This window comes from Brachyistius frenatus, unplaced genomic scaffold (assembly GCF_029030835.1).
Source record: "Brachyistius frenatus isolate BFR_SWC_R1_liver_20210118 unplaced genomic scaffold, ASM2903083v1 Contig_28, whole genome shotgun sequence".
NCBI lineage: Eukaryota > Metazoa > Chordata > Actinopteri > Embiotocidae > Brachyistius > Brachyistius frenatus.
The window spans coordinates 4,446,654-4,468,333 of NW_027210627.1; the positions used below are offsets into that span (position 1 = coordinate 4,446,654).

The 21,680-nt window shown below is 42.3% G+C and overlaps 1 protein-coding gene across 1 annotated transcript in view; it reads left to right on the plus strand.

The window, feature by feature from the left end:
* The first annotated feature begins 498 nt into the window (after window positions 1-498).
* The window catches only part of LOC138621117 (fibronectin-like), a 31,653-nt gene continuing 10,471 nt past the window's right edge, over window positions 499-21,680 (plus strand). The window contains 29 exon segments of the mRNA XM_069698931.1: window positions 499-776; window positions 1,716-1,841; window positions 1,972-2,109; window positions 2,556-2,687; window positions 2,958-3,095; window positions 3,779-3,937; window positions 4,620-4,817; window positions 5,329-5,511; window positions 5,964-6,140; window positions 8,820-8,975; window positions 9,352-9,480; window positions 9,837-9,980; window positions 13,333-13,454; window positions 13,602-13,770; window positions 14,100-14,285; window positions 14,408-14,536; window positions 14,696-14,785; window positions 14,872-15,066; window positions 17,099-17,174; window positions 17,176-17,378; window positions 17,788-18,051; window positions 18,449-18,543; window positions 18,916-19,084; window positions 19,230-19,316; window positions 19,452-19,643; window positions 20,314-20,586; window positions 21,182-21,296; window positions 21,411-21,487; window positions 21,576-21,665. Of these exon segments, the coding sequence (XP_069555032.1) occupies window positions 647-776; window positions 1,716-1,841; window positions 1,972-2,109; window positions 2,556-2,687; window positions 2,958-3,095; window positions 3,779-3,937; window positions 4,620-4,817; window positions 5,329-5,511; window positions 5,964-6,140; window positions 8,820-8,975; window positions 9,352-9,480; window positions 9,837-9,980; window positions 13,333-13,454; window positions 13,602-13,770; window positions 14,100-14,285; window positions 14,408-14,536; window positions 14,696-14,785; window positions 14,872-15,066; window positions 17,099-17,174; window positions 17,176-17,378; window positions 17,788-18,051; window positions 18,449-18,543; window positions 18,916-19,084; window positions 19,230-19,316; window positions 19,452-19,643; window positions 20,314-20,586; window positions 21,182-21,296; window positions 21,411-21,487; window positions 21,576-21,665 (4,342 nt within the window). The 5' untranslated portion in view covers window positions 499-646.

The following is a 21,680-nucleotide window of genomic DNA, read 5'->3' on the forward strand; positions in this document are numbered from 1 at the left end:
GTTATTGGAATAAATATGAACCAGTAATCCTTGGCATGGACATATGTAACAGCACTGACTTCTACATTTTTTGGTCTTTTTTTTTTATGAATTGAGAATGCAGTGTGACAGACCTCATTAATCATGTCTTTACTATCTTTCACATCTGATGAATTTGACAGCAGGAAGGATAAGTGTGATCCTGGACAGAAATGTCATGAGCTGAGAGCAATGCTGAGCCCCTGTGGCCACCACGGTCTTACTCCCCAAAAAACTTTTTTTTAAATAACATTTTGGTTTAAATATAGTAAAACAAAAAAATTGGAAAAAAAATATGGCCAGATATTTGGATGGACCTTTGTTTCGTAAAAAAAAAAAAAAATAGATTGTCTGATTCACTAACATGCTGCGTGGGTAGTCGGTCTTTGTTGGACCTCCCTCCTCCGCCTGAAACTAAGCCATGCCCAGATAAATCACTCCCCGCACAGAGTGGTAACCTGCACACTGGGGCCGCGGACTGGAGAGGAGCAGGCTGAAAGAGGAAAGTGGAGCGCAGGAAAAGAGGTGCTTTGGAACAGACTTCTCTCAGGTGATATATTAAAAAAACGTGCACGAGGAGCACCTGTAACCACGTTGTGCAGTGACCGAGTGGCTGGCATTGAACAGTATGTCCGGCAGCACCTTAACCAGGGTGCTGGTTGCTCTGTGTATCGGGAGCGCAGTGAACTGCATGCCCAAAGCGACGCACAGGAATCGGCGTCAGGCGCAGCAGCATCACGTCTCCTCAGCCTCTCAAGGTAAGCTGTTTAGTCATAATGTTGACTTTGTGTAATAGGAAATTGATACCAAACCTGTGTCCGGGGGCCACCAGAGATTAACTTGGCAGACTTCAGAGATATTAAATGAGGAAATATAAATTGAACGGATAATTTTAAATTAACTCGTGTGTTTCAGACTTTTGTGTAGATATGTAAAGACATACACGGGGAACATATTTTGCGGTTGACTGTCTTTTGTTGACTCCATGCATTTGCAATGACCCAAAAGTTTCGATGACCACTGTGTGTGTGTGTATATATATATATATATATAAAGTGGATGACACATAAAAAAAAACTATAATCAGTCATAATCTCTGATCATGGGGTCAACTGGATTAACCTCCACCACCAGTAATTTGCCTGTCCACCTCAGCTTCATCCACGATAATGATCCAAATTCACAGATTGGAGAAAAAAAAAGGCCCTTTTGGAATCAGTTTGAAAGTGGAAAAAAGTGTGTGTGTGTGTGGGGGGAGACATGTTCATGGCATGTAAAGTCATGAGATGTGAACAAAGAACGTGTCTGGTGAGAGAGAGAGAGAGAGAGAGAGAGTAAAAGTAGATGGCTATTATTCTCCACTCTGTGTAAATGATTTATCACTCAGCATAGGGACCCTTTGAAGTCAATTTAACACATCCTAAGTAAACTTCACAGACATGGGTGAAGTCTTGTCTTTCAATAGGATGTTTATTCTGATTTAGGGTTTGCCTATTTTTACATTAAAGGGGCTTTTGTTTGTTGTCTAAATCACACTGCTCGGTGTTTTGTAGCTGTGGTTAGGGCTAGACCGTTTTCCAGTGGCTGCAATTTATGTTTCCAATTTTAAAAAAAAACTCATGCTGCATTAATCCATTCAAACGTCTCATCAGTGTGGTTTTTTTTTTTCCCTCTCCCATCTCCTTTGTTCTGGTCAGATGGTTGTACAGAGAATGGTCAGCTCTATAGCGTTAATGACCAATGGGAACGGCCATTTTTGGGCAGCACTCTGGTCTGTACCTGCCATGGAGTCGCTGGAATCAAATGCAAAAGCAAACCTGAAGGTTAGTTTGTGTGCAGTTATTGAATTTTCTTAAACCGGGTGCGCAAAGCATCTTTATTACATCATTCCTCACATTATATCTTAATTTCCCCTTTAAAAAACACATATTTTCCTTGATATTCTCCCTGCAGCAGAGGAAAAGTGCTACGATAAAATCAACGAGCGGTCCTACTCTGTGGGAGAAACCTATGAGAGACCCAAGGACAGCATGATCTGGGACTGTACCTGTATTGGATCTGGGAGGGGCAAGATCAGCTGCACCATTGGCAGTAAGTGTGTATCTTTTCTGTGTGTGTGTGTGTGTGTGTGTGTGTGTGTGTGTGTGTGTGTGTGTGTGTGTGTGTGTGTGTGTGTGTGTGTGTGTGTGTGTGTGTGTGTGTGTGTGTGTGTGTGTGTGTGAATCTATGAGAAGCTGCCTCTTACAATTAACAGTTCCAACCTCAGACCACACATCCTATCTCGTGTTTTTCTGCCTACTACATCCTGGTCTGCTGCACTGGTGGCAGTAAACTGGTAAATCTCCATTCTCTCCGCAGCTGATTAACAACTGGTGCCATGCAGCTGTTTGCAGTTAGTTATGTGGTTGGATAATGGGAGAAATGTCTGAGTGTGTGCTTCATTGTTTCATTTCTTTTTGCTTTTTATTATGTTAAAGGCACACATGCAGGTAAAAATTGTCTCTAAAATCAACCGTATTTCACTTGCGTCTACACAGACCGCTGTCATGAGGGCGGGGCTTCGTATAAGATAGGTGACACCTGGAGGAGACCCCATGAAACGGAAGGCTACACGTTGGAGTGCGTCTGTCTGGGGAACGGCAAGGGAGAGTGGACCTGCAAACCTGTCGGTGAGTCATTCAGACAGCCACTGACTAACAGACGGCTGGATATACCCGGTCTGAAAACTGGCTGAATTGCTTGCTAGTTATCTTTATTTTGTCGTTATTACATTACATTACATTTCATTTCAGTTATTGTGTATTATTGTATGTATCTTTCACAGTCAATTGTAAACATTATTTTAGGGTATGTTTTTTTAAGTGCTAATGTGTAAGAATTGATTTGTAAACAAACTAGGTTTTAATTGGCCAAGTAGTTAATGATTCTGCATCCTACAGCTGAGCGTTGCTATGACAATTCGGCTGGAACATCCTATGTTGTTGGAGAGACGTGGGAGAAGCCGTACCAGGGATGGATGGTAGTGGACTGCACCTGCCTGGGAGAGGGAAGTGGACGCATCACATGCACCTCCAGAAGTAAGACCTGCTTTAAAAAATGTTGTTTGACTTTTTTTCGTTTTCATTTCTTTTTACGCTTCATTCGTATTCAAGATTCGCCTTTGTGTGTGTCCTCCATGCACACAAATGTAACTCTACATGTTCAAACTGGAAAGGAAAAAACAAGCAGAGTCACACAAGCAGAAAATGCAATTAATCGCTGCTGAAATGCAGCTGTTTTTGAGTCCCATATGTTGAAACGCATCCGTTGAATCCTCATTGAATACCATACAAATGCTCTCTAGTCATATTGACAGGACTAATGGCAAAGTTTAGACTGTGATTTGTTGGAGGATGTTAACAGGCTGTGGAGGAACTGTTAACCAGCTGTGTTGCCAATTTAAACCATTACTGGCATCCTTAATTAAGCCGGCTGATGCAACAGAAAATAATGAATGTTGTTCCCCATTAGTTTTTTTGTTGCATGCAAGACTTCAGGGTGGCCTCAGAGGTCATCAATAAATTCATGCGTGTGTTCAAGTTATCGGCCGAGTTAGAAGGCACAAACATGGAGACAGATGGTGGCCAGGAGGAATCAGTCCACCACAGAGTCCCTGCAGACTTCTACACATGCAGTCTGCAAAGTTGTCACCCTATTTTCCACCTAAAATGCCTGCAGTGTTATTTGATATTAATTGTTATCATTCTCTTTTCTCCGATAGATCGCTGTAATGACCAGGATACTCTGTCCTCCTACCGTATTGGAGATACCTGGACCAAGACAGATGCCCGAGGCCACATGCTCCAGTGTCTGTGCACAGGGAACGGCCGAGGGGAGTGGAAGTGTGAACGACATGCCTCACTTCACACCACTGGCCTGGGTGAGAACTGATAGTCACCCTGTCTCTTTTAGTCTCCCCACCCCACCTTCCCCTCCTCTCTCACTCCTTGTGTGAAGAGAAGAATGTATACCAGTGACAGATGTTGTGAGGAGGGGGAAGATAAGAAGTGCCAAGTGTCCCAAGTGATGAAGTGAGAAAGACACGTCTTGTAACTCGTGATCATGACCTCATGACAAGAAGAGAGAAATGGCACGAGGGAACAGGGGATTGGAGAGGGAGGAATAAATATGGAAGAGCTGGTGGGGAAAATGTGCTTCAAGTGGTTTGAAGTGATTACGGGGTGTGAGACGGAAACATATGCTCGCTGTGACTTCAATCACATGGAAAGCACCTTTTTTTAAATTTTATTATTTGATAGGTGGTTTTAGCTTACTCTTACATACATACGCGTGGAATGCATGTAATGTCGTCTTGGTGGCTGATAATAGTGTTTAAACTGTTTTGGGTTTTTTTTGTCTTGTATAGAGCTGTACAGCAGTTAGAGGTGTGAATTTAAAGACATTTTTCTCTTGTGTTGTGATTAAGTAAGCCCATTGTACCATATCATGCAATAGTTTCTATATCTGGCTATTTTTTAAGTGGGGAAAAATGTGTGTTTACTGTCGCTTTTTGACATTATTGCTCCATCATGTCTTGATTCGAATCACATGTTGCATTTTAGGCACTGGCTCCCGTGTGATCACCAACATCCAACCTGCGGTCTACCAGCCCTCCTCTGTGCCAGAGCATCCCCAGGAGGGACCCTGCCGGACAGACACAGGACTGAAGTTCTTCATTGGCCAGCGATGGATGAAGAACCAGGGAGCGAAACAGATGATCTGTACCTGCCTTGGCAATGGAGTTAGCTGCGACCAATGGGGTGAGAAATGTTTTCTAAATTTTGAGCCTCCCATGGAAGGTTATACGGACATATTCACCTACATCAGAGACCAAAAATTAGTCAGCTGAAATTCACCTGTAAAGTTAAATTAGTAGGTTGAATGAACTAATTGTCTTGGATAGCCATGCGGTTCTTTTCTCTCTCTGCTCTCCCTTCACCCCAAACGGTCGAGACAGATGACCACCCACCTCTGAGCTTGGTTTTGTTGGAGGTTTCTTCCTGTTAAAAGGGACTTTTTCCTTCCCACTGTCAGAGGTTTTTCTTCCTGTAAAAGGGGAGTTTTTCCCTTCCTGCTTTTTCTGATGTGGGAATGGTCGGGTTCCTTTGTGTACTAAGGACTTTACCATGTTAAGTGCCCTGAAATTACTTGTGTTGTGATTTGACGCTATGTAAATACAACAGAATTTAATTTAACTCTAAACATACAACCCAAAAAGTGAATGTAATTGTCAAGTTATAATGATGCATATGTTTTCCTGCCTTCATCCAGATGGTCCAGCTCCAGTGTATGGCGGCAACTCCGGAGGCCTTCCCTGTGTGTTCCCTTTTGTTCACAAGGGAAAGACGTACCACTCCTGTACCTCTGACGGACGCAGTGATGGACAGCTCTGGTGTTCCACCTCCTCTGACTTTGAGACAGACCAGAAATATTCTTTCTGCACAGAGCAGAATGGTGAGCAGATGTGTTGATGTTACTTAAAATGGGAATTGTGTCGAAATTTTAAAAGGAAAATAGCAGCTGACGAGGGATAATTTGTTTTCCTAGAAAACCCTTATTTGAAAACTTACTTGATTTGTTCTTCTCAGGCTCTTGTCTGTTATGCATACTGGCGGACTGCATTATTTCATAATTTTATTTCAAGAGAGAGAGTTGGAAGTCTCTCTCTCGGAAAAACACTCCAGCTAATCTCCTGATGTGATTTTCTTGTCTTTTTTTTCTTTGTTGTTTAATGCTAGCTGACACGTAGCGTGGATAAAAAGAAGGCAGCTAACCTAGGATGGGTGTAATATTTGCTGCATGTGAACGACAACTCGCCAACTGTGACTGAATCGAGAGCTATATTGGGTTTTGGGTATTAATAAATTATGCCAATACCAATACATGATTTCTTTTTTCCTTAACAGCAATTGTGGCAACACGTGGCGGTAACTCTAACGGTGCTCTGTGCCAGTTTCCCTTCCTCTACAATGACCGAAACTACACTGACTGCACTGCAGAAGGGCGTAGAGACGGCATGAAGTGGTGCGGCACCACAACCAACTATGATGCAGAGCAGCATTTCGGGTTCTGTCCAATGGCCGGTAAGTCTGTGTGATGGAGAGAGAGAGAGAGAGAGAGAGAGAGAGAGAGAGAGAGAGAGAGAAAAGGAAGAAAAATAAATTGTTGGTGTTCGAGTTGTTGGTTTTGTTTTAATTTGCGTGACATTTAAAACCGTTTCAGGCCATTTAGTCAAAATGTCATCCGGACATTTAATTTTAGACCAAAAAAAAAAAGCTTTCTTTTGTGAGATAGATCTCAGCCTTACAGGCTTTGTTCGCTGAACATTTGTGGATAAACTCAGCAGTTTACTCGCCATGATAGTAGCTAACAAGATTAGCTCCGCTAATTGGAATGGCCCTCCCAGTGTTTCTCCGCCCCCCTGTTGACTCCATGAGTCAACAAAGACTTTGCTTTAAGAGTGTTCAATGGAAAAACCTAATGGGTAACCCTATTTAATTACCATAAAGGCTATTATCAGACTCATGTTAAAAAGGAGTTGGAGCAGATAGCTCATTTACAGTTCTTACACCTTTTATTTATAGCAGAGTCAAATTCACTTTAGGTCTCCATGGGTAGCAAAAGAGGCTGAAGCCAGTGAAACAGCAGGTCACTGGCTCTGACGTCTGTGAAGGAGTAATGAAATGGTAATGATGATGTTCCCATCATGCTGTAAAATTAATACAAACTTATTTAAACCTCAGAGCTGACGCATGTTTGTGTCTCACCAGGGCATAAAGTCTCATTTAGAAACCACATTATTATGTCAGCTCTTTATAGTGAATCAAAGTTGATTGTAGATGCCAAAGCCCCTTAAACACAACAAATGGGAGTTCTTGGAATTGCTTTCAATGTCTTTAAAATGGGGTCAATAGCATCCAGTTATATTTTATTGTTGTTTAATTCTGATCTGAAGTCAGTAGATTGTTACATCCAGATGTTTTGAAATGACACTCTCACATGTAGACCATAGAATAGTAAACTCATGCTTTTTTTTGTATGATGGACAAAACATTTTTCCTCAGAATTCCTTTAAATGCTCACCTCACTCTGGCGAACACCTTCCGGCTGCCACTCTGTTGTTAAAAACACCCTGTCAAGATTTTAACAAGGGGGGGAAAAAAATGGAGTTTATGCACTTTAGCTATTGTCAGAGCAGTTTGTCTGTGGTAAACTCAGTCCAGCTGTCAAAGCAGCAGGGGGCCTTTGATATTTGGCATTAATGACTTCACAGGGATTGTCAAAACAAACACGGTTGTCGAGATGTTAATGGCGCTATTTAAACAGGTCTGGAGGCCCTCCGGCTCCACCTGCAGCAATCTTCTTTAAACATGATCTGATACACTAAAACCCGCTGTCTGCTAATGTGCCTTAACCCACATCCCGGATTCAATTCCATTATGCTCTCCTGCATCATTTACATTGTTAGATCCACCATCACAATCTTTTTACTTCCTGGAAACCACACCAAAACATGACCACATGTACTTCCTTATCAGCATTATGCATTTGGGAGCGAAGTTTTCCTTTCGCTCCAACAAATTATTTTCTCATGTTCATTCCTATCTTTTGGTTCATCTCCTCTGAATCTCTCGTCTCACAGTTGGTGATAAATCTTTTCGGCAGGGAAGAATTATTTCACTCCAAAAGTACAACGTCATTAGTGACATACAATATGTTAACAGACTTTTTATACTGACTAAACTATATCAAATCCTAGGGATTATGAGTTGTCCAAGCAGCCAACAATCTAATTATAAGGTCTAATTTTGGATGAACCTGGACCTGGCCTCTCTCTAACCACTGCCGAGGTACTTGACTGTCCTATACTGTGTCCTGAACATGTCCAGCTCTTGTGTCTCTGCCTCAGCCGCAGCCCTTAATTTACAACCACCAAACCAAGTCTAAAGTCTTTACTTTCAAGAATTAGATGGTCTGGTCCACATTGTTCCAAGCATAGAAAAGCCTTGTCTGGACTCCAAGACAGCAGATCATCCAATGATCTCCTTCTTAATAGCCCCATAAATACAGTAGATCTATCAGTCTGTCAGTTTTTACATTGCCACTGAAGACATATCAGACATTTGACCTGTAACTGATTTATCTGATTCAGCAATAAATGACTCTTTTTGCCTTTTTTCGGCTGCTCTGCCTCCTTTTAAACTGAATACAGGTCAACACTCACAAAAGAGGTTTAAACCTGCACTGAAATATTTTCCATCACACGCATGCACACTCACACATTTAAGACAGGTCTCTGCTTGTCCCACCCACTTTTGCAAACTTTCTATCTCCGATTAAAACCGACTCCCTCTTCTAATTAACTGAGAACATGTGGTGGACACACACAGTCATTCATACACCCAAGAAGACAAGACAGCTGTTTAATCTCTTTTTCTCTTCCTATAGACACAGGTGTTCTGTGATGGTTGTTTCCGTTACAGCCCTGAGTTATAATTGTAGGGTCTAGTCAGCGATCTCCGAGAGGGATCATTCAGTATAATGTGTTTGTTTCCTGAAGCTGGCGTTGCCAAGAAAATGTTCGTGTAGATGCATTCCTGCGTGTGGGAATTCAGTTTGTGTTTTATAACTCAAATTATGTGTGAGTTTTGAGCATTAAAAACAGAAACGGGACTAAAATGCGTAGCTGCTGGAGTCGGACTGGATCAAGATCCTGACATATTACCTGCTCTTGTAAATGTTTTCATCTTTGTGTGTTTTAGCTCACGAAGAAGTGTGCACAGCAAGCGAAGGAGTGATGTACCGCATCGGTGACCAGTGGGACAAACGGCACGATGTCCTCGGTCACATGATGCGCTGCACCTGCGTTGGCAACGGCAGGGGAGAATGGAGCTGTGTCGCTTACTCGCAGCTTAAAGGTGTGTGAAGAATGAGTGATTGAGAGTTTCCAGTGTGGCAGGCGTTTCTTCTACATGTGGTGTAATTAGAGACCGGTATTAGAATTGCTTGAGTGAAGAGGTGAAAGGTCACGTGTGATATAATCACTCGCCTGCCAAAAGGTCAAAAGTGAGCTTGCACACCTGGATTTTATATGGCCGCAGCTGCACCTGCGAAGCATGCAGACAGACACACACACACACACATACACACAGCATTCACAACAGACACACACAGAGTTCAGGAGTGCAAATATTTAAAAGCCGAAAGGTATTCGGAGAGGACGTTTTATTTTTACATTTGCTCTGCCATGTCACCGCATGTTTTGTTACAAGTCTGTTTGTGTGTCTGTTGCAGACCAGTGCAGTGTGGATGGTCTCGCCTACGAGGTTAACCAGACCTTCACCAAACAGCATGAAGAAGGATACATGATGAACTGCACCTGCTTTGGACAGGGACGTGGCCGCTGGAAGTGTGATGCCATTGGTGGGTTTTATCATTTTATGGGTTTATTTACCAATTATTTACCAAATTTCTCCACTGTGGGATTAATAAGGTCTAAAATGTATCTTTCTATATCGAGTTTTAGGGAATGGAAATTTGCAAGGATGAAAAAAATCTGTATAGACTAACTTCTAAAAAGCATTCAGTAAATGGATTGATAATTCCATGTATTTAAGTTTGTGCTTCCTTCACACATCATATGATATGTTCTCTTGTTAGTTCATTTGCAGGCTCTGAGATGTGAAAAATACATTTTTGGGGGGAGCTGTATTTGTGCCGCTCTAAAATCCTTGTTATTATACACTGTTTCACTGCTGTTTTTCTGACTCTGCCATCAGATCAGTGCCAGGAGCCAGAGACGAGAGCTTTCTACCAGATCGGAGAGTCTTGGGATAAAGTCATCCATGGAATTATGTACAAGTGCTATTGCTATGGCAACGGTGTTGGAGAGCTCAGCTGCGAGCCCCAGCAGTCATACCCTGGTAAGACTAACTTTACAAGATTAGGCTTTGTAACAATACTTTTTTTACTCTAAGACAGATCACATTATAATGGCTTCTGGGTTTATCAGGCTGCGGTGAGCACCCAGCTTTCTGGCTGCCTTTCACAGTCTGGACTTTGTTCTTTTATTTCCCACCTTGGTCAGTTTTTGCAGCATCCCTCTCCAAATTGTGGACTTGCACAAATTGTGCTGCAACCCTTGCAGTGAACAATGTTTGTTTAAGACACCTCGAAAATGAGGCCCTTGACTTTGATGTGAAACAGACAGAGAAGGGAGGAGAGGTGGGGGGAGGTTTCCTCTTTTACAAGTACACTCCCCCCACACACACTTTTAGCCTTTGTTCTTGCCAGCATGTGGCACATCTCCTGTGTTGTTGCCACAGCTGTACAAAACACCACAGTGCAAGGGGTGTGTGCGAGTGAGTATAAAACCCCGACTCACACCCACTACCAACCAAAGCTCATTGAACAGCTCTGTTTGGTGGATTTTAACAATCACCTTTTAAATAAATCTCAGTTTAAGTCTTTAGCTAGCGTCATTCAGAACAAAGTCATGCCTCGCTGCACAACATGATGTATCCCTGGTGGTTAAGTTGCATCATCTGTAATGACTTGAACTCAAGCTCGGCTGAATCGAACTCCGCAAACCAGCAAAATCGTTCTCACAGTTTTGTCTGGAAAGGAATAGTTTTCCTTTGCACATCATTTACTTTCTTACCTGTTGCATGTGTTGTCTGTGTTCCTTTACAACCTTGTTGTTTACCTTTAAGGTATCCAACACCTTTGCCATTATAACAGACAACGTTGTGCTACCCGGTGGCACTTTTCCTTCTGGACTTTCTCATTGTTTAGCGTGAGATACAATTCAACCCTGTGAAGTTATAAACAACTTCTGTTTTTCTGTAGATTTCCTTGGTTTCCTTTACTGTTACCTGGTGGCATTCCTGAATATAACATTGTGTAATGTTCCTATCACCTTCCACTCTCCAGCGGTGCACATGTATGATGAGCTTTTGCTGTATGTATTTGATATTTTGATGAACGAAACCATTTCAGTCCCACAGCATGAATGAATATGTCAGTATAGAGTTCTAAGTGGACCTGTAAAGCTGTGCAGGCTGAAACGGCTTCAGGCTGATCAGGTTTTATGTAAAGGAACATTTCAACTGTTACTCGCTTGCTCTGTATGTGAAGCAGGTTGACGGGAGATACAAAATGTAGGCCAGTATTCTGCTGTAAGTGGCCATAATAGCAACCAGCTGTGAACTTGCTCTGTGTGTGTGTGTGTGTGTGTGTGTGTGTGTGTGTGTGTGTGTGTGTGTGTGTGTGTGTGTGTGTGTGTGTGTGTGCGTGTGTGTGTGTGTGTGTGTGTGTGTGTGTGTGTGTGTGTGTGTGTGTGTGTGTGTGTGTGTGTGTGTGTGTGTGTGTGTGTGTGTGTGTGTGTGTGTGTGTGTGTGTGTGTGTGTGTGTGTGTGTGTGTGTGTGTGTGTGCGAGCATGCCTAGGCTTCCAAAATACAGCATGCAAAGATTTAGGGGCAGCTAGAGCCAGATCCAGACTCAAACTCAGTTGGCTTACCATGTAAAACACCATAAAAGGTAAAAGTGGAAAACCCCAGTGAAGGATTTTTTTTTTTTTAAGGTTTTCGCAACTCTCCGGTTTGGCACATACGTTGATACGATCTCCTAAAAAAAAAAAAAAAAAAAAAGATTTTCTTGTCTACAGTCTGTGTTTATGTCTCCTTGTCTGAGGTGTAATTTCATCTTTTGGGGCATTTCTTATTGTTACAATGACTCCCAACATGACTTCCCTTTAGTCTGGTCCTTATCACCACCTGGCCCTGCATCTGTCTGCATCAAGAATGAATGTTATGTCTATGTTTGGAACATAAAGGTGAATTTGACATGCATGTGCGTGTGCTCGTACACAGATGTGTGTGTGTGTGTGTGTGTGTGTGTGTGTGTGTGTGTGTGTGTGTGTGTGTGTGTGTGTGTGTGTGTGTGTGTGTGTGTGTGTGTGTGTGTGTGTGTGTGTGTGTGTGTGTGTGAACATGTTGAGTAAATCCGCTGCAAGTGTGCATCCGTATTCCTGCGCGTCCCACATCTGATTCTGCGTAACCCTTCCCCTCGCCAGTGGCCTGTGGGTCTGTAATAGGCCGTAATTGGTCCCAGATTGTTTTTGAGGTTTGTATATCTGCTAGCAACTTCTGGTTAACCGAGCCACTTGCTCAGAAACTTTGATTACAGGTCTGCTATTTGGAAAAGTGGTTAGAAAACCTCAGTTCTTTATAGACGCTACCAGTTTCTATCAGCACAGCTTATGTCAGGAGTCTGTTCGCCACATGACTTCTGTTTACATTAGAGACGACTCGATACTCTTCTTGTATTCTCGTAGCTAGTACAGATACTACAAGTTTGAGCTTCTGCTTATATAATTGTCTGCAATGAGACTCGAAAAGTTGAATTAAGCAATGAAATCCATGTTTGAGGGTTGGAAAAAGTCCCTGTCCACCACAATAAGGTCTGTTATCAGACCTTATTCTGGATTGTTTTAAAGGGGTTTTTACTCACACCTAGTCGTTGCTTGCCATGTTAACTTCACAATAGGTCATGTTGGATGGTAAATTAAACTTATTTCGGCAATTTTTGATTAAGCATCTGTTTGATTCAATTAATGAGACACAGTGTTGTTTCATAACGAGTGGATTGTTGTGATAATTTACTCTTTAGTTCTGTGATATTTGCTGTTCATTAGTACCGTACAAAGTGGAGCAATCCTAACTGAAGTTAAATATAGGAAATAAAAGAAGAAATTCTGTCTGTCAAAGGAAATAATGAGCGGTATAAGAGCTTCATGTAAGTGTGACATTTCACAGTGTCATGTATTTACTATATTTGCTCGTCTTATTTGTATGTCCCAGAGGACTGGGAAGATTGGGAAACGCGGTGGAAACAGAGAAGATTTGAAGTAGAGACAGCAGAGTAAAAGTCTTCTCTCCTCCAGCAGTTGAAGTCTATGCTGGAATCTCACAAGGACCTGCTAGTTTTTCTCAACTCTGTCTGTGTTGTGTTCAGGAAAACACTGCTGCATGCTCACTGATACTCACTCTTAGATTGGGTTATGTAAAGCTGTTGGTGTTTTGAAATTACTCATATTGTACACAGCAGTGTGTTGCCATTAGGTTGTATTTGGCATTATGTTTTAGTTACGATACCGTTTACAGTAAACAAGCAGCATTGATATTAGATCTTTATCCCTATCAAAATATTCTGATCATGCACCCTAGAGAAGCTGCTGTGCTTACTCCTCTTTCTGTGCTGTGTTTCTCTCCCAGGTGGTCACCGTCCTGTTCAGGTGATCATAACAGAATCTGGAAACCAACCCAACTCCCACCCTATTCAGTGGAACGCCCCATCATCTGCTCACATCAACCAGTACATCCTTAAATGGAAAGTGGTGAGTTTTCTGATTTACCAACACGGCAAACACAGAAATCGATGCCTCTTATTTCCCATCTCTTCACTGGACCTGATCTTAATGTGTCTATTGGCATCTCAAACATTCAATATCTCATAATTTAAAACATTTCATCACATTTTACAGAAAAACACTCAGAGCCCGTGGAGGGAGGTGGTGATTCCTGGCCATCTTCACTCCTACACCATCTCTGGTCTCAAACCGGGCATCACCTACGAGGGTCAGCTGATCAGCGTGCTGCGGTTTGGACGCAGGGAGGTCACACGGTTTGACTTCACCACCACTTACGGATCATGTGAGTTAAGGGAGTGGACAGATCTCAATGATAGCTTAGTCGGTGCAAAATATTTGTCTGAATGTAATCAACTGAGCCTGGTTTCCAAAATCTGGAAAATTATTTTGAAGACGGCTATCTAGGAATGAGTTTCAACATCAATATAAACAATTTTGTTTTCCTTTTTGATTCCTTAAATTTAACCTGTATTCAATCAGAATGTCTTCACTGCGATTTATATAACATTTTTAAGTAAGGGTGTCCTGGCCAGTTTTTATAGTCCTGAAATCAGAGGCGGCAAGTAACCAGCTCTCACGTTTTCCATCCATCTGTCTCTGTTTCTCCTGTAGTGGCTACATCACAAGGTGAGACCACCCCGCTTCCACTTATGGTTGACATCTCGGAGTCGGTGACCGAAATTACCTCCAGCAGCTTCGTCGTCTCCTGGGTTTCTGCCTCCGACACCGTTTCTGGTTTCAGAGTGGAGTATGAGCTCAGTGAGCAGGGACAAGCCACCAGACAGCCCATTGTGTTAGGTAAGTACAGAATAGAGTCAGATAGTGTCAAAATTACTATTCCTAAAGATGAAAATGTTGTCACAGAGTCCCCCCCTCATTCTTCAGAGATGTATTAATACAAGATATGTGTTTCCTGTCAGACCTGCCCCGCTCGACTACCTCAGTGAACATTAATGAGCTGCTGCCTGGGAGGAAGTACAACGTTAACGTCTACGAGGTTACAGATGGCGAAGAGGACAACCTCATTCTTACTACTTCACAGACAACTGGTCAGCACTCTCACTTATTTTATATTATCACCTTTCTTATCTGGTAGTGTTTCCCCCTCATCGAAGGCACAAAAATGACTGCTGCTAGACTGATATCTAGTTTAAATCAAATGATAAAGTGGGTATAATTTTCCTTTTCATACTTAATTTCCATCACAGCACCCGATGCTCCCAAAGAGCACGAAGTAGAGGAGGTGGGAGAAAGTTCCATTGTGATCAGCTGGGATAAACCACTGGCTCCCATCACTGGTATGTTATGACACTATTGTGAAGTCACATCCAAAATCTAGTCATTTGTACACACAGTGAACTGTACGTTCCCTTCCTCCGTGCAGGCTACCGCGTCGTCTACACGCCGTCAGTCGAAGGTGAAAGCACAGAGCTGACTCTCCCTGACACGGCAACATCTGTGACTCTGAGCGACCTTCGACCTGGGAAGTTGTACAACATCAGTATCTACGCAGTGGAGGACAGCCTGGAGAGCGAGCCTATCTTTGTACAAGTCAACACCTCTGGAGATTCTAGGCCAGGTAAATGACTCGTGTTCAGCAAAGGGGAACTAACATTTATACAGGAGAAGGAAGTCAGGAAGCCTGTACGGTTATAAAGAAGGTTGTATGTGATGTGTTTCTGATTGTGAGTAGCAAGAAGGAGATTGTCAAACAAAATCTTTGGATTCCTGGACAAACTCCTCAATATGTTGGGGCCGTTTTCTTCATTTACTATATCCACAGCTGCTTGTTTTTACATCCACGAGTTTTTCATATAGTCCCCTCTACCAGCTCAAACCAAAGTCGTCCTGCAAAGGTGTGTTACTGGCTGATATTTACCACAATAGTTGGGTTTGTCTGGCTCTCAAACATGTAGGGATTGATAAACTTTGGGAAACCGTGTCCCCTTTTTCTGTTCGCAGCAGTATTTGTTGTGCAGTGACCAAAAATCGACCTATTGGTGATCTTTAGATATTCAAATTTTATCCCATCACTCAGATTATATTACTCGCTGTATGTTCATATGAATTTGATTTATTTCTCTTGTCATAAGGGAACCAACCTGAAAGTCATCTCGTGGCCTATTTAGCGATTTCTGCAGAATGTTCCAATACTCAATACGAGGAATAAGAAGAGTTTTCCAATGAAAAGTGAAGTCATTGAGTTCACAGCTGTTGCACTCATACTCTGCTCCTCTGGAGTTATGTAAAACTTCTCCATCTGCCAGGTCCAACATGCTGTTGGTGCAGTCATGCAGATGTTGGAAAAGTGTGTGTCCTTGTGTGTGGATACTTGTTTGTAAAATGGATTAAAGGTGCATGACCTCGTTGACCTCTTGTTTGGACAGACAGGGGAACCCTCCTCCACCCTGGAACCTGCACACCATGACATATTGGTGTGTTTTATAGTGTTGTCTGAGCTGCACTATCCACTGGGTTTAGTGCAGAATTGGTGCTCACATCAGACGTTGTCATATAACAGTTATAATGTACGGTATTTACATGAATGTTAAACATAGCAGCCGCATCTGATTGGATTTGCTTTTGTAGGTCTTTGCAGGTCTTCAGTGAACAGTTTTAAAGTTCAAATGTTTTTGAAGAACAGCAGTCATGAGATTCAGCATAAAGCTCTTCCCAGAAAGCGCAATTGTTTAATCCAAAGCATAGCTGAGTCATTTTGAACTTTGCATCTGCACTTCAGTCTATGAAGGTTTGAACTAACAAAAGATGAATCGGTTCAGACATCTCCACTTGATAATCGCGACTTTTCTTTTATATTTTAATTTATTTTCTCCATCACAGATCTCCATCTATCTCTCCCTTCTCTTTCTTTGCTTTCAGTCCAGCTTTTCTTCACATCTGTCTCCTGTTTAAAAACATTTCTGTGTTCTGCCTTCCTATCTCTCTGAAATCCAGAGCAATGCAATCATTTGGCATTTGTTTCTCTGTAGAAATTGTGTTGTGTTAACCTGCTCATACACCCATGAGCCTGTTATGTAAACACTGTGTAATCCAAAGTGTGCTTTGATGATATGCAGCATGAAAGCAAATGCGCTGAATGGCTTATCAAAAAGTTGTTTTCAATCCCCTGGATGATAAAATCACAGCAATGAGGTCAGGGAATTGAATGGAATTTTCACATATTTAACCTTGTTTAACTTTTTCAAATGCGACCCCCTGAGTTTGTTATTTTAATTTTCTTTATTGCCTGTTTAAGATGGCGAGAGGCATCAACTTTAGTGTTGGATAGTAAGGAACTTAAATTCTGTGATTCCTACAGTATCTAAACATTATGCTTTTATATAAGCTTCCATTTTGTGTTATGTATTAGAAGTTATGAGTTATGTTTTTTCCCCCACACACTTCTTCATGCATTCATCAACAGCTGTATGATAGTTATCTTTTCACTCAGAGAAGAGCTATTATTCACATTTTACAGTTTTGACTAACTCGGCACTAAAATACAAATATATTTTTCTTTAAGATATAGAAAGACAATAATAGACATAAATGGAATCTACTCATTATTAAAGAACTTTGATGCTAAGTATTTGTTTTGTGTGTGTCCACAGGTGAAGTGGCCTCCCCCACCGACCTGCAGTTCTTTGAGGTGTTCGACAAAAAAATCGTTCTGACCTGGTCCAGTCCCTGGCAGCGACGTCACTGGTTTCCGGGTCACCGCGGTTCCTATTGATGAGTCTGGTTCTCCTCAGAGAGAGATGACTCTGCCTGTCAGCCAAAACTCCTACATCGAAGTGACGCACCTTCAGCCAGGCACACTGTACCGCTTCAACGTCTACGCCATTCACAACGGAGAGGAAAGTTTACCACTGATTGGGGAGCGAACTACGAGTGAGTTTGACAGATGACCACACAGGGAGGTTAATATATACAGTTGTATAAAACGGGTTTTAAATTAGAGAGACACAAATACAAATAGACCTCAGACTTGCTTCCCAAAAGAAGTACATCACAGGGATTTTTTTTTAACCACCTTCCCTGACTGAAGTAATTGTTACACATTTAAAAAATGTTGCAGTGGCTATGAATAAGGTATTAGATAGCTACCGCATGTAAGATTGAAAAGCCATCCATAGTTTTGTGGCATGTTTTGGAAAATAATATGTAGGCTGGTATTGCATGAAGGATAAGAATGTAAACATCTAGAGTGTTTGACGTTTCGCACAGTCCCATATGTAATGTGATGACAACGTCTGTAATGTTATATCTAACGCTTGTTTATTGATGTGTCTCTTTCTAGAGCCAGACGACCCCACAGACATCCATTTCACCAACGTGACCGAGGACAGTGCGGTGATGCTGTGGTTCGCACCCCAGGCCAAAATCACCGGCTACCGTCTCTTCCTCAACCTTGAGGGCTCCAACCCCAAGCAGCTTCGCCTGCCCGCCCGCCTCTCTCAGTACACCCTCCTCAACCTGCAGCCTCACACAGAGTACACGGCTACGCTGCACGCAGAGCAGGACAACACGCTGAGCAAAGGAGAGACTGCCGTGTTCACCACGAGTGAGTTCCCGCTGCATTCATCTAACGACTGCCTGTAAAGCTTTTGTGGTCACTTCGCCTAGCTGGTACTCGTGTGACAAAGTGAGATTATGATTTTGTTTTTCAGCAGTTTTAAAAGTGACACGTTTTAATTTCTTATTATTCTCTAAATTTGGATGTTTTCCACATTTCTATGAACATAACTTTAAGTACAATTTTAGAATAGCTGCACAAGTAAACCCTGAAAATACTAGTAATGGTGTTTATCTCCAGAAACTATAATCGGTCAGTTTGAATACTCGTCAAGATATAATTGAGTGACTAGAGTACATGTAAACACTTATGTTGTATTTTTTTTTTTGCGTTCTAAGACACTAAAACTTATCAAAACGCTCATTTACTCTCTGTGTGTTTCTAGACCCACCCATGGGTAATGCTCCTCATTTCAACACTGATGTGACGGATACCTCCATTATAATCTCCTGGACTCCCATTCCCCACATTGGATATAAGGTACATTCACTGCTTACACATAACACACAAAGTTAAATACTGCATAAGAAGCTATAAATCTGACCATGTTTCCATTCTGTCCCTTAAAACCAGCGACTGGATTTTGTAATTGTCCTTAAATGAATACATTTCCTTCTGTTTGATGTTGAAACCACATTCCAGCTACTTTTGCTTCAGTCAAGGCCTCTTCAGAGTTAGATCACATGGGAACTTCAGAACTCCAGAGCTAAATCTGATTGGTCAGACTATGTCACACCAGAGATGAGAATTTTCCTCTGGCCTCCATGTTCTTGGGAAAACACTGACCTGTGACCTTTACCTCCTGTACCCGCAGTCCGTGTGTCTCTGACTCTGTGTGCATTCATGTCTCAGTTGACAGTACGGCCCAGTCAGGGTGGGGAAGCCCCGAGAGACGTGACCTCTGACTCGGGAAGTATTTACATTTCCGGTCTGACTCCGGGAGTGGAGTACACCTACAGCATCCAGCCAGTCGTTGACGGTCATGAGCAAGGAGCGGCGGTCACACGTCGTGTTGTCACTCGTAAGTAAACCATGTATTCATGTATTTTTTTTAATTATTTTTTTTTACTCACCTCTGTTTTCTCTCTTACTCCTCCACATCCTTTTAAATCTTATACTCTTTTCTATTTTCTCCTGCTCTGATCTGTTTTTTTCTTCCTCTCCAGCTCTGTCTCCCCCTACTGATCTCAACCTGGAGTCGAATCCCGGCACCGGTGAGCTCATGGTCCAGTGGAACAGAGCCAGTACACCAGGTACACGCGCAAATACGCCCCCACATGTGCATAAAAGACAAATGATCAAGTCACATTTAATCACATTTCAAATAATCAATCAGACATCTTGACATCTTTCCTATCTGACTTTCTCCAACTCCTTCTCTCTCCAAGACATCACTGGCTACAAAGTGACGTGCGCTCCCACCAATGGGCAACAAGGAAACAGTGTGGAGGAATTCGTGGAGGCGGGGCAGAACTCTTGCACCCTGGAAAACCTCAGTCCGGGTGTGGAGTACAACGTCAGTGTGGTTACTGTGAAGGATGACATGGAGAGCGCTCCTGTGTCGACCATCATCACACCGGGTGAGTTTAAGAAGTTTACAAACAGATTTTAGAGGTTTTAATGGGTTTTTAAGCCCCTGGAGTGTGCACTGTATGTTCGATCCTAGAAAATAAAATAAAAAATAAGGTGCCTTTTCAAAATGCATTTTGTACGTTTTGTTTACACAGGTAAGACCATGCTATCATTTGCAGAAGCACATATCTAAAATAACATTATGTTGAAAGTTTATATTTTGAAATAACACATCAACTTTCAACATGTAACTTTATACGAGCTCTTACTCTAGTAGCACTGCTGTTATAGCTCTGTTCCAGCTGCTAAGTGACTGCAAAACTGCAACACTTAATGCTTTGCTGTCTGCGTATATATATTAAGAATTTTCAATGGAGACACTTCATTGAATAGCCTCACTAGATGGTAATATATATATCAGTAGAAGCAAACTTCCATGAGCCTTTCCATTAGTGTGACATGTTGAGTCTGTCACCCTCCTGGAAGTGGACCATTTTTGATGCTCAGCTTAACCCCTGCTTCTTCTTTCCTTGTGCCTTCGCTTTTCTTTCGTCTTTGCTTCTTGTTTGTTTTGTTTTTGTTTTGTCTTGTGTGTGTCTGTTTCCTTTTTTTCTTCCTTCCCTCTCCTCCACTCCCCCCCACCGCCTCGCCCCAAACCCTCCTTTTCCCGCCACCCAGAAGTACCACAGCTGACTGACCTCAGCTTCGAGGATGTGAGCGACACCACCATCAGCCTCAACTGGTCGCCGCTCAACACCACAGCTATCACTGGTTACAGGATCACGGTGGTCGCAGCTGGCGAGAGCGTACCCATCTTTGAAGACATGGTCCTGCCGACGACTGGTCATTACACCGTCTACGGACTGGAGCCCGGCATCGGCTACGACATCAGCGTGATCACTGTGACGGAGAACGGCGAGAGTGAACCCACCACGCTCACTCAGCAGACCTGTAAGAGCCATGTTTCTTGTTATAAGAGCCATTCATTTATAAATCATAATACCAAACTGACTTTCCTTCAGGCTGATGGGTAATGTGATTTAAGTTGCCTGTGAGGGGAATCACAAACGACCTTGTGTGTGTTACGATTATATGACGTAATACGGTTCTTAACCCTGTGACATGGCTCTTCAAATAAAAACCCTTTTAAGTTGCCGATGTAATTGCTTTGCATGCTGCGTTGTCAGTTTAATACTCCTCTGTGTCGGTGTACGCGTGGACCATCTGGATTTAGTTTCGAGGTTTTATCATACTCCGGCTCATTTTGCCTCCCATAGAGCAAACACTGCTTGTTCTCTCACTTTTAAGATGCCGTTAAACTTCAGACATAAATTTACACTGACACACACTTGATGTTAGTGTGTGTATTTCACTCTTTTAGTCATTTCTATATGTCCATGTTTCTCTCTCTTCCTGTTTGTTTTCTCCCCTTTCGTTTGTCTCTTTTCTCTTTAATCGAATTATTATAATTCCCTGAACTTCTTTTACAAGCAGTAACAAATCTGTTAAATCTAATGTGACCTTTTGCTGTTCTCTCTTCCAATAGCTGTGCCAGCTCCCACTGATTTGGGCTTTGGTGAGGTTGGAGCAGACAGTTTGGAAGTCACCTGGGTCTCTCCCCGCGTCCCAAACACGGCTGACATTGACAGCTACCTCATTAGGTACGAGAAGGAATATAACATCTGCTTACCTGTTTTTTTGTAGGCACACTAATTTTGGTGCACTCAAGTGTCAGAAACATAACAGAAATTACTCTTTGTTGTTGTATTATTCAGGTATCACCCCATTGACGATGAAGATGACATTACAGAAACCAGCGTTGGAGGCAGCACTAACAATGTGGTGCTAAAGAGTAAGTTGTAACACGCACAAATAATGCACAGTAACGTGCAGACACAAATAGTTACATTTATATTTATATTGTCTGTGTTTGTCCACAGATTTGCTGCCTAACACCGAGTACCTGGTGAGCGTGGTGTGTGTCTATGAGCAGAGAGAAAGCTCTCCTCTCGTCGGCACCAAGAAAACAGGTGATCCTTATTTGA